Below are 13,700 nucleotides of genomic sequence, written 5' to 3' on the forward strand. Positions count from 1 at the left end.
CAAATGGTCATGCATGTACAGACTCTGCATTAATATACAGATATCTGTTATTAATAGAGGTTACTGCAAAAGGGAAAAGAGGCGGAGCAACAGTTGAAGTACACCTGATCTCTATTAAAGACGATAAAGACATGATATAGAGGGTGCAGCCAGGGGTCTCAGTGTCGAGAACATTTGTGTTTAAAACTGTTTTGTTTGACCAGGAGGTAAAATAAATAAATATTAGAAGGGTGGAGTACATGAGAACTAAACTCTGCTCTGCTGAGTTGTTTCCTGTCCGTGATGCGGCGACAGCAGAGTGTGAATGGAAACTGCTGAGAAATGAGGTGTGAGCAAAAACTGTGATGGGTAGATAATAAAGAGAGAGACAGCATTTTCAAACTTGTGGGATTAGATGTTTAGCAATTCAGTTATTAACAATATACTACTACTACTAATAATATATATAAGTATTGATATTAATATATATTAAGGCTTATTTTAGGGTATTTTACGCCCCTATCCAGAGACAGGACAGTGGACAGAGTCAGAATCTGGAGAGAGAGAGAGAAGGGAGGGAGAGAGAGAGGGAGAACCACAGCCTCCACACATGCGCACCAACAACCAGGCCACCGGCTCCCCTTCCATACCAATATCTACTGAAAAACAAAAATCATCAACCAGAATGAATAACTATGGGGCACCACCCTCCACCAGGGACCAAAAACATGCTAACGGTCAGTTTGGAGGAATGCAGATCAATTATTTTAAAGAAAACATCTCAACACAACTCTTCCATCTCAAATGGTGCATGATCCTTAAAGTTTATAATTTTAGGTTAAGGGAGTCTGCTGGACTTCCTATAAACAGTAACAGTCGTGACAGAAACTTCAATATTTTGTATTGAATTTAAAATGACATCTCCTCTGACTTTCTAAAGTCTGCTCTTTGCCTTGAAGTATAAATGTGGAAGTAAGTTACCTGGCACAGAGAGAAGGAAGATGACAAATCCACTCGCTGCTGCTGTTAAACTCATAGCTGCTCCTCTCGTCTCTGTTAAATCAACAGGTTCATCACATCCATGAGACACACTGGTGTGAGGTCGTCACATTAAACTTTCTTCTTCTTAAAATGAGGATGTGGTCTAAAAATATATAGTTAACTTGTGTTAAACAGAAAAAAGACCACACTCGCCCTTCCTCCTTTTATGCATAAGTCAGAATAAGAGCAAGCCCTGACAGCTAAAAATATTTTCAGGACCTGGTATTTCAATGATATGTACGTATAATGATTTTAAAGTGTGTGCCGTTTACAAATGTTTCATCAAGTAGACTGTGCTGTGTTTTATAAGTAAAAATAGAACAGGTGTGTGATGTCTGATTTGGGGACACTACCTCTGTTGCTGCATTCAGGTGCTGCTCGGTGATCCAAGTTTATGAGTTGGGAAGTCGTTCTTCCGACTTCAGTGTGTTCATGTGATTTCAGTTCAGAAAGTCTGAATGTTGTAACAACAGCACAAAACAGCGTTGATGCTACAAAGAAGAAGATCAGAGAAATGCTAGTTAGTTTAGTTTAGTTTAGAATCAGGGACAGCGTAAAAAAAACAAAACAACAACATTAGTCTCAGAAGAGAAGAGATGCTTTGTATCAGATTTAGCTAGCTTATTTCCATCTGTTGTCCCTGGGCATTTACTGTGATGAGTTATATTTGAGCTGATATATATGATATATTTTGCCCCCCATGTCATAACGATTCTGACGTCAAGTCGGGAAGTCGGGCACCTAATTCTTTTCTGAGTTTCCGAGTTGTTGTTGCGACTTGAGCAGGCGTTCATGTGCATTTTACAACTCGAAAACTTGTTTTTCCGATGTGTCCGACACCACATGGACAGTTATGGGCCTGTGTAATCCTTGTCAGTAATAGAGTGATATATCAGTTTTAAAGTTACATTAATCAACTTACTCCTTATTGTGAAACAGAGCTTTTTAACCCACAACCAGACATTCAGCCTGCATGGAACAACCTGTTGGGACGAACTGGGAAGGAAACAAGTTTAAAAGATTGGACCTGATGTGAAGGCTACAGCTGAGGGAAGAACCGGACTTAAGGGTCTTCAATGTTCATGAGTTAAAAAGATCACAAAAGGAAACTAAAATAATGAGTTTTGTTTTTTTTAAAGATTTATTTTTGTGCTTTTTGTGCCTTTAATTGGAGAGATAGGACAGTGTTGGAAATCAGGAAGCGAGAGAGTGGGGTATGACATGCGGGAATGGAGCCACAGGTGGGATTTGAACCTTGGCCGCCCACTTGGAGGACCATGGCCTCCATACATGGGGCATGCGCACCAACCACTGCGCCACCAGCACATTAGTTTGTTTTAGTGAGACATACATTATCATACTAAGAAATTAAGGAGTTTTGTAAAGTGGGAAACATATGTTTACAATGCCAAACCTAAAATCAGAATAAAACACATAATGAAGTACAATAAGGCTTTGAGTCATGTACTTATCTCTCCTGAATGAAATCCAGCAGTCTTATTTTCAGCTCTCTTGTTGTCTGTTGTTTTATTTCTTGTTAGGTAGATTAGAGGGAGGTTCAGAGAGCAACGACTCGTTTTTATTAAAGTCTTCTTCCAACTTGACCTCTTGTTTTAGATACTTTCTGATGAGAAGGAGTCTACATGAGTGGAAACACAGTTTAAAGGAAACGCTTACTTAAAGATGAGATAAGAACTTAAAAATCTGCCCACTCAGCATGAAGATATCTCTCACAGGAAGAAGAAGGGTTTACCTCAGATGTTTGATGATAAAAGTGAAGGGTCTTTGTACTTCACAGTGAGACGAGTTTCCCTCCGATTAAAGTTCAAAAGTGCAGACGTATGTATCAGATGAAGGTCATGATTAACATCTTCCTCTCAGGGTTTTAAGAAGGACATAACATAAATAAATAGTCACATTTCTCAGAAGATTTCACTCACATTCAAAGACTTTTATTTATCAGTCTAAGAGCGTCTCTGTCGATGGTATTCAGAGAAGCTGTTTGTCAACAGGCAAGGCAGGCAGCTGATTGGTCCCCCAGGCCAGTAGGTCAGGATACCCTCTGTTCATCATTCAGTCAGATTCTGACAGGATGGAGGTTCCTCTCTGAAGTTTCCCTTTTTTTATCGCATTATTAGTTTCTATCTATTAGAATGTGAATCTGGTCTGGTGCAGTAAACAGGTGTGTGTGTGTGTGTGTGTGTGTGTGTGTGTGCAGGTGAATGTTAATAACTTACCTGCCACAACAAGCAGATGTAAGGTGGAGTTATGACGTCCTCTTGTGTTCTGAGCTTCACAGTAATATCTCCCACTGTGATCAGCACTGAAGTTAGAGATGGTGAAGATCTGTCCTGAAGCTGTTGGTGAGTCTTCATCCTCCTTGAACCAGGTGTAATTAGCTGCTGGGTTAGCATCACTGCTACAGGTCAGAGTCACTGAACTGCCCTCCACTATCTCAGCAGAGGGACTCACTGACACAGAGAGAAGCTTTGGAGCATCTGGAGGAGAAAACATCTGTTTTAATTTTTCCTCAACATTAAAATGTTTGAATTGTCAAGATGAAAAAACTGAAATAATATTAGAGACATATCACATGAACAGAAAAGGGGATAAGAATGAGCCTGTTTCAATATATAGATAATTAATGATTCCTTTAAGTGACTCTGTTCCAGCAGCTACAATCACAGTCAAGACATCTCATAAAAACACTGAGTATAAGAACATGAAGCACATTAAAACAAGTGGATCAATTCAAACAATCTATTCTCACTAAGACAAAACTACTGATGACTCTCTCTTTATGTTTTAGTTTTAGGGACGTATCCCTCTGCTGCCCCCTTTTGGGTGGTGGTGTGTAATACATTCAGGAGTGTTGTTTTCCAGCTCCCATCGATGCTCCTCACAGCATCAGATGTTAGATATGATGTCGCATGACGAAGCATTGATCGCTTCTTGTCCACACTGGATCCATTAAATGTTTATTTCTCTGTTCTGTGAATTTCAGTTTCCCTTTGTAAACAGTATGACATCTAGTGCTTTTATTTTGAAGTTGAACAAACAGAACTGTGTTGCTTTAGTCTTTGCTGGAGGAGAGCAGAATAAAGTTTTCCCTCCATGTTATCAAAAGTCACAGCTACAGGTCAGAGTCACTGAACTGCCCTCCACTATCTCAGCAGAGGGACTCACTGACACAGAGGGAAGCTTTGGAGCATCTGGAGGAGACATTTACAAACAATTTTCATTTAGTTTGAAAATCAATGTATGGTCAAACTTTTTGAATGTTAAAATGAGGAAGAGTTAACAGGTTATAAAAAGTAAAGTCAAACACTGTGGAGTGCAGCTTTAGTTATTCAGAACTTCTCTTACTGTAAAATACTCCAAAAATGTTCACTGTTTGTGAAAAATAATGCAGACGGATGTTGAATGTATGAAAACGTTAAAAAACACATCATAAGACTTAGAAACTTAGTGAGACAAAACAATCTAATTATAGAAAGAAACAGAAGCAAACATGTCTTTAACAGTTTGCATCATATCTAACACTCAATCTAAAAAACCTGAACATTAAAGAGTCTACTCTTTTATCATTTTAAAAGCAATTTAAGCCTTATCCAAATACGTTCAGTGATGAAAGTTTTCGTGAGGATATACAGTACCTGACACAGAGAGAAGTAAGATAACCAATCCACTCACTGCTGCTTTCAAACTCATAGCTCCTCTCATCCCTGTGTGACTTCAGAGTAAATAAAACACATTAACAGAAGTTCTGTACATGTTTCAATAAATGGCATATCATTGAATCGTTCTACTTACAACAGGGAGGAGATGTCGTCTCTACAGCAAATGTTCCTCTGTGGTCATCAGGCGGCAGAAGTCAAGCTGTTAAAGTTTGTCTTCCTTCCTCTTCACATTATGAATATGCATGAAGTTACAGACTGGTGTCCAGTACTGATGTTATTTTAAAAAGAATCTAAGGCACTAACGAGGTTGGCTTTCTAAGGATAAGAATATCAAGAATCTTTAATGTAACTCCATGTAAAGACACCATCAGACAGCAGTTCAGATAAAATGTGTGAGAATGCAGCCAATGAAACGTGTTCAATCAGCAGCTGCAGCAGACAATAAGCTTACTTGGTTTAACTATGGGTGCAAACAGGCGGAGTTTGAGAGAAGAACCACAACTCTGACCTAAAACAAAAAGATGAATTTTGAACGTGCAAGTACACTGGCAGGATGTCAGAATAAGGCAGTGGTTAAGTTGCCCCAATCTAGTCTAGCAGAAATTGAAAATGTTCCTTTATGACTTTAGAGTCTGTAACCTGATGCACACTGCCTCAAAAAGATTGTTTTTCAAATACTTGATAAGAGTTACCTGTGAAGCAGTTGATGTTTTTAACAAACCTCATGACTTATTAAAAGGAGAAACACCTTGTCTGCAAGCAACTCTTTTGATGTTTCAGCTCAGCATTATGAGAAAGCAGATTGTATGAATGGAAACTTACAGCCCTAAAGTCCAGTTCGTTTGACCAGTGAGAATGCTCCGATCCTTCCTTGGCCTTGGCATGATTCAAAGAGGTGTGCTTCGGCACGGTACAGTTCATGCATGAGCACAAGTACACAGGTACACAACGTGGACAGCCTTCATTATGGAGACATCCCGGAGTGTGACTCAATGACTCAAAATAAGCCAAAAAGTCAGTAAAGTAGCTGACATTTCTTTTTTTTTCTCAAGTAAGCCTGTCTTGTAAACTAAGCACGCTTCATGATAACATAAAGCCATGCCTGTGTTGTATTACGACCTTATGTACAAGAGGTAAACTTGCTCAGGCCCGGTTAGTCCTTGAGCAGTGTGAGTGCAGGCCAGCAGGGGAATGGGGAGGGGGGACAATCATGCTTAAGCACGGTACGGGACAACTTTGCTAGTGTGAGCGTGCCCTAGGCCTATAGCAGCAAAACTAGGAGCTGGTCCATACCTGAGCCAGCCCTAAGTATAAGATTCACGAAAGTCTTTCTTATCTATATTTTCAAATAAGTCACAGCGCCCCCTGTTGACAACAGGAAGTTATTTCTACTCAATTAGCATTAGCCATTGCTACACAGTAGCTCAATTCCCCCTCAAAATTGGTGTGGACCATGCTAACACCGTGGCCATACAAGACTTTCAAGCTCAAACGCCTACGTCCAACGCTGTTGCCATACGGACGCGCTGTCGCCATCGAACAGGAAGCAGTTTTTTCACGGGCCTAACATAGTCGTTCAGTCCCGAAACTTCAGACATATAATCCTGGTAGTAACGTCAAACATTTGATACCATTTAAGTGAGTGGGCGTGGCTTAATGGCTCAGTGGCGCCCCCGACAATATTTCAAACATTCAGCCCCCGCAGCACGTTGGACCTATTGTTCTGAATGTTACTATGCATATCCATCTTGATGACACCTACAATAAACCCTCTTGCACTCATGCTCAAAATCCAACAGGAAGTCCACAAATCACATTGCCATAAACAGGAAGTGGCTGTAACTCTTGCTAACTAACGGCTAACTAGCTAAACTCATAAAACCGTTATGTCAACCAAGCAATTTCACAGAATAGCTCGCGCTAACGGTTTACCAGTTAGCTAGCAGTCATTTTGTTAGCTAGCTATTGCTAACAGTTAACTTGTTGTCTAATGTTAGTGTGCCCTCAGTTGACATAAATGTTACTATTTTCCAGACGGCATCGCGAGCTAGAGGGGATATACAGGTATCTAATGAAACTGCACGAAATACTGCACGAAATACTGCACGAAATACTGCATCCATTGGTACAACATGACATGCTATCATATCGGGAAGAGGGGTGAATAACGTTCTGCCTGCCCTGAACACATCCATGTTTGACATTTTTTGCATAGTCACAGCGCCACCTGTTGACAACAGGAAGTTACTGCTTCTCAGTTAGCATTAGCCATTGGTGGGGATCATGCAAACACCTTGGCCATACAGCACTTTAAGCTCAAACACCTACGTCCAACGTTCTCGCCATACGGATGCATCATTCGCCGTTAAACAGGAAGTGGCTGTAACTCTCATATACGTTGTCTGTTCTGCCTCAAATTACACAATCAGGGTTGGCCTCTGAACACACTGACATAACAATAGTTTAGGGTTAGGGTTAAGGACCTCAACTTTAACCATAGCGCCTCCTACTGCAAGGAATAAGTACTACAGACTGCTCAATTTGCTCCATATTTCATAGCTATCATGTCAGTGCCAGCCTGAACTGTTCTACGAAAACATTTTCTGTGATCTGTGAACACAAATGTACAGGATGTGAAGGAGTCATGAGACCGGGCGGAGAATGAGCAGACTGAATATGCCAGTTTAAAAAGATGTGTTTTGAGATGAGATTTGAAAATGGAGAGAGAGTCGATGTTACAGATTTGTGGTGGGAGGGAGTTCCAGAGGTGGGAACGCGACACTCCGAGAGGCCGAGAGAGTACAACCCTGCAGATATTATTCAGAACAGACTGAGACGTAGCGTGAGGCTGTATCGTTAGCGGTGTCATAGGTTTGACAGGTTTCCTTTGTTCCTTTTTCAGAGCACATGAGTTATTAATGTCTGTCAGGACCCAGAATCTTAAAAAGTGTAAGTAGTAGTTCTTTAATTAGTTTCTGTTTTGAGGTTTTCTGTGATTACCTCCCTGAGGAGGTGAGACTCACAGATTCCCTCAATTCTTTTAAATCCCTTCTTAAAACATACTTTTACAGACTTGCTTTTATGTGATGTCCTCTTCTTAATGTCTTCTTACTGGTTTGACTATTTTTATCTTCTTTTACTTCTTACTGTCCTTTTATTTATGCTCTTATCTTAACTCCTTATGTTTTAACTTGGTCATTTTTTACCTTACTTTGTCTTTTTATGTTTTATATGAATATATACTTTTTATCATTATAAATATATTTTTTTTTGATAATTTAATCACTTGTTTCTATTTCTTTCACTGCTCTTACCTTCTTATTGCTGTTATCTTTTTATTTGCTTTTATCTCTTTTAGTTTCTTACATCTTTTTAAATCTTTGGTCCTCTTGGTGTCAGCTCGTGTTGTTGGGTTCTTGTTTCCTGGGTTCTTCTGATGGTTCTTCTGATGGTTCTTCTGATGTTTCTTGTGATGGTCGGGTTATTTATGTCTGTTGGGTATCGTGCACTTTGGGTTCTTTTCTGTTGAATCTGTTGCATTTGTTTGTTCTTGCTGTTGTTTCTGTTCTTCTGTATTTGGTTTAGTTTGCTTTGTTCTTGTTTTTGCTGTTTGTCAAAGCACTTTGTAAACCTGTGTTTTTAAAAGGTGTTATATAAATAAAGTTATTATTTTTTTGTCGTCTAACACGCTCACAGTCTGAAATAAAAACCTGTTTTCTGTAATGATAACTGTGTTTGTTCTAAAAGGGGGAATCCACTCCCACGCACTCAGCAGCACAAAAACAATTCACTAGAAAGATTCAGATTCAGATTTGACTCCCTGCATGTGGCCTCTCAAACATCCAGAGGTGATTCAATCATTTGCAGTAACTATTGATCTCGATGAATGTTCAGGATCTCTGAGATGAATGCTGTTTCTCATCCTCACAGGAGCAGGATCATTTCCTTTCTCCGACAAATGATCCCTTGTTATTTCCTGTCCCTGATCACATAAATGATTGAATCCTTGTTGATATAAAGGTTTGTTTTTCCTGTTTTGTTGTCCCGAGGACGCATGCATGCATTCAATTTCTGGTACCACAGGGACCTATACGGGCTGCAGGGTTATTTTTGAAAAGCGACTAAAACCACCACTGTGACAGGAATACAGCAGAGCATTATGCATCCACTCTATTAGGAACTCTATTATCGCAAATGTCAAAAGTATTTGAAGATATCTAAATCCTTAAACCAGATGCATGCAACATGATGATTTGTGTTTTTCTTCCTTGATCCAACTTCGCCATCTGGAGGGCAGACTGTTAATAAAAAGGAACAAAACACATCTGCACAGATTATCTATCAAATCTTTTTAAGGACTTGATTGGTCTCGGTCTTGTGTTTCCTAAACCAAGATCTCCCACGACCTCTCTCCACCAATCACCCTGCTGCTGTCAGATTTTCAAACCGGTCCTCTCTCTTCTGAAGTCAGTTTGTCATTTCAGTGCGATCGCTGAGACCCCCCTCCGCCCGATCACCTCCAGTCCAGCTCAGCAGGGTTCAGATCCAGACTCAGAAACCCACTCCTCATCACATCCTGACTTCTTCTATCACCACCAGGGTCTAGACTCCTTAGTGGGAGTCTATCCTATCCTGCTGTCAGCCTCGCTTCCCCTCTGAGTTCTTGAAGTCATCATGGCGGAGTCTAATCAAAGATGTTACATATTTATCTTTTCCTAAACCATTAAATAAATATTTGTAAACTCTTCCTGAAGTCTCTCCTGATTTAAATATTTTATGAATGACGCCGCAGTGAATGTGTGGATTTATTAAAGTCGACTTTATACACAAAGCTGACACTCTGGTGAGCTCTGATCCTCTGATACCAGTTTCCCACACAAAGTAACTCATCAGAATCGGAATAATGAAATCCTGCAGCCAAAAACTAATCCTGACTATTTAGTTATAGGGATGCTAGATCTTTCTTTTTAATAACCTGCTGGCTTCTCCCTCAGGCATAATGTCACTACATGCCTGAGGAAGGAGCAGGGTTGACACAGAATCTGAATTTAAAACTTAGAAATAATTCTAGTAAAAGTCAAACAGTGTTTTTTTAAGTTATTTTTTTGGGGCCTTCTTGCCTTTATTTTGAAGGACAGCCGAAGAGAGACAGGAAACATTGGAAGGAGAGATTAGGGGGAGATGATATTGTTGGTAGAGTTGGTCATTTCTCACCTGGAAGGTCGAGGGTTCGATCCCCCGCCTCCTTGGGCAAGACACTTAACCCCAAGTTGCTCCTGCTGATTTGTCAGTGGTGTATGAATGAATATGAATGGGATTAGTTACTCCTGATGGACTCTTTGCACAGCAACCTTTGAGCGCTTTGAGTAGTAAGAAGACCAGAAATGCGCCATACAAGCTCCAAGTCCATTTACCATTTACAGCCTCTGTGCACGGTGCACACAGCAGAACCGCTTTGCTGTCCTGTGCTCCCTCTTTTTGAGTATTTATGACAAGAGGTGTAGGTGTGCATCATCAGATAAATCCAATAAATCACAAGTCATAGAGCCGTATCAGTATGACAATATCAACAACATAACATAAGATAAAAACAACCCTTCAAAAAATAATCACTGCCATTGTCTTCATTTGTCACCATCGTTCACAGTAACATATTTCAGGACACATTCTTAATCAAACACATTTTTCTTTTTGCTCATTAAACATCTGTTCAGTTCCAGTTCACTCTAATTAAAGAGCATTTATATGCACACAGGGAGCCTAATTAGATTCAAAGAGCTGCTCCTGATCATCATAATCGTCGTTTGTTGCTGCAGCTTTGATTCAAATGTTGCTGTTATATTCACAGTTATCCATAATTGTGTCCAAAATCCGTCTCTGAATGAAACGACGACGTGACTGGTGTGACTAGTTTTTAATTAACTGAATAGATTTGATCCATTCTTACATATTTAAATGTGAAAACATGAATTATCTCTAATGAGAATTTAAAAAAAGCTGAAGCTAATCAACACAATGCACAGAGGCCTCTAACTGAGAGCGACCTTTATTTGTCAAAACGTCCTTCAAACACCCGGATACTAAACGAGCAGCGTCGATTCTAGAGCCTGTCGGGCCCTAAGAAAAATGTACACATTTAAGTTTTCACAGGAAGATTTGAAAGCTTAGCAGTGCGACATCATTGAGTACTGTCAGATGGGACCCCCCAAAGGAGGCTTTCAAATGTCATTGTAAAATTCTGAGTCTCTGCAACATGTGGTTTAAAGTTTGTCAGTCTTCGGTTTGGCCCCCTACTGATCAGGGGCCCCAAGCAGTGACCTGCCTAGCCTGTTGTTGTCAAGCAGCAACTCTAAACGGGGCCCGGCCTTAAATTGGGAAGGGCATTTATTTAAAGTTTTACTGAAACCACCGGGTTGGAGATTCATATTCTTGTTGTTTTTGCACGAGGGGAAGATTTTACTTTTTAACCCCTCAGGTACAAAATAACTACTCAGTTCTTGGTTTCTTTAAGACACCTTTAAAATAATAGTTTTTTATTTCACTTAAAAAGATTTATACACCAGAACGTTTACTTTTACTCAAGTCAATAAAAGTAACTGTCCTTTTATTTGAGTACAATATTCTTGTCTCTTTCCAACCCTGCAAAGTAATTACAGTGTGGTGGTTTTTTCTTTTTAACCTGATGTTTTGATAATAATACCACTAGGTGGCAGCATACCTCTTTTTTTTACGGCGAGGTAAACATTACTGAGCAGCAAACACCAATGGGACACTGATTGTAAGTGAAGCTCTGTCAAGCTAGTGTGAGCTACCCGCAACATCCAGACATTTGAACTTCACAATAAAATCGTGAATTGGACCGATTACTTCCTCAGATTTAAAAAATATATGTGGTTTAAACTGGTGAAATGTTTAATCAACATAAATGTAATATTCTAACGTTTTTTGTTGTGCTAATACCTTATAAGCATTGTTTTTCGGATGTCTCGGTTAATGAGAGCTTCAGATGTTAGTCTGATTACATGCACACTGTTAACCAGAAATAAGAACATGGGTTATTACCATAATGTGCCCACCAACTCCTTCACTTGTAGCACCTCTACTTTTTATCAACAGGCAACTGCTTGGGGGCCCTCAGGCCAGTAGGGAGGCCCCCAAGGGCTGATAAACTTTGAACCACAGCAGTAGCTGTGAAGGCGGAACAGAGGGAGATCATTTCATCCCCATTACGCCTCCGCAACATGGGGAGGGGGCAACATCATATTTAAGGTGAAACGTCACAGGGACCTTAATATCCTGGAGAAAGTGGTAGCTAATCAGCTGTGTGACTTTCTCCATGACAACAGTTTATTTGAGGAGTTTCCGTCAGGATTTAGAGTCCACCATAGCACTGAGACTGCACTAGTTAAAGTTACAAACGATCTACTTCTAGCTTCAGACAGGGGACTTCTCTCTGTGCTCGTCTTGTTAGATCTTAGTGCTGCTTTTGACACCATTGACCATCAGATCCTGTTTGTACATGTTCATGATAAGTCCTCTATGCAAGTTTGCCATGGAGTGCCACAAGGTTCAGTGCTTGGACCAATTCTCTTTACATTATATATGCTTCCTCTGGGAAATATTATGAGGAAACACTCCATACAGTTTCATTGTATGCAGATGATACTCAGCTTTATGTATCAATGAAGCCCGATGGCACCAGTCAGTTATGTCAGCTAGAAACGTGCCTTAAGGACGTTAGGACCTGGATGACCAGAAATGTTTTGCTACTTAACTCAGACAAGACTGAAGTTATTGTGCTAGGCCCTAAAAACCTCAGAGAGACTTTTTCTAGTGATGTGACTGTCCTTAATGACATCAGCCTGGCATCTAGCACCACTATAAGGAATCTAGGAGTTCTTTTTGATCAAGATATGTCCTTTAATTCTCACATCAGGCAAATTTCAAGAACAGCCTATTTTCACCTTCGTAATATATCCAAGATCAGGAATATCCTGTTGCAAAATGATGCAGAAAAACTAGTTCATGCATTTGTTACCTCCAGATTGGATTATTGTAATTCTCCTTCGTCAGGGTGCTCTGGTAAGTCTCTAAAGACTCTTCAACTAGTCCAGAACGCTGCAGCTCGTGTACTGACTAAAACTAGGAAAAGGGACCACATTACTCCTGTGTTGGCTTCTCTGCACTGGCTCCCTATACAATCTAGAATAGAATTCAAGATCCTTCTTCTCATTTACAAAGCTCTAAATGGCCAGGCACCATCTTATCTTAAGGAGCTACTAGTGCTGTACTGCCCCTCGAGAACATTACGGTCCCAGAATGTAGGCCTACTAGTGGTACCTACAGTCTCTAAGTGTACTATGGGGGGTAAAGCCTTCAGTTATCAGGCTCCTCTCCTCTGGAACCGCCTTCCAGCCGGGGTCCAGGAAGCAGAAGTCTGTATTTTTAAGAATAGACTTAAAACTTTCCTTTTTGATAAATCTTATAGTTAGGGCTGGTGCTGGTGTAGACCAGCTTTTAGTCATGCTGCTATAGGCTTAGACTACCAGGGGAACTGGCACCTTGAGCTCCTCTCTCTCTCTCTTTCTCTCTCTCTCTCTCTCTCTCTCTCTCTTTCTCTCTCTCTCTCTTTGCATATACAGTACATCATATTACTGCATGTATCTATCTAGAAATCTCAGTCACTAACCACCTACTTTCCTGGGAGCTCTTGAGCTCTCTTAGGCTCCTCAAGATCGTTGGTTGACGGCCTGCCAGAACAAAGTCCGTCTAGCCTTAAATTTAGAGCAGAGACACTTGAATAACATTACTTCCGTTATGGTGGTTGTTTTTTTAATTTTTAAAGTTGTTCATATTTTTATTTTGAAATTATATGTTTCATAATATTAATATTTTGAAAATGATACTAATGTAGAGACAAGAACACATATTTATATGTTCATCTCATTGTACAGTTTATTTAATACAGTGTATAGCTTCTGTACAGTTTATTTTAAATCA

At 40.0% G+C, this 13,700-nt stretch overlaps 1 protein-coding gene across 1 annotated transcript in view; it reads right to left on the minus strand.

Moving 5' to 3' along the window:
- Positions 1-2,420: 2,420 nt before the first annotated feature.
- The window catches only part of LOC110004813 (B-cell receptor CD22-like), a 27,829-nt gene continuing 16,549 nt past the window's right edge, over positions 2,421-13,700 (minus strand). Inside the window, 2 exon segments of the mRNA XM_065954779.1 lie at positions 2,421-2,434; positions 3,258-3,510. Coding sequence (XP_065810851.1) covers positions 2,421-2,434; positions 3,258-3,510 — 267 coding nt within the window.

Source organism: Labrus bergylta, chromosome 1 (assembly GCF_963930695.1).
Source record: "Labrus bergylta chromosome 1, fLabBer1.1, whole genome shotgun sequence".
NCBI lineage: Eukaryota > Metazoa > Chordata > Actinopteri > Labriformes > Labridae > Labrus > Labrus bergylta.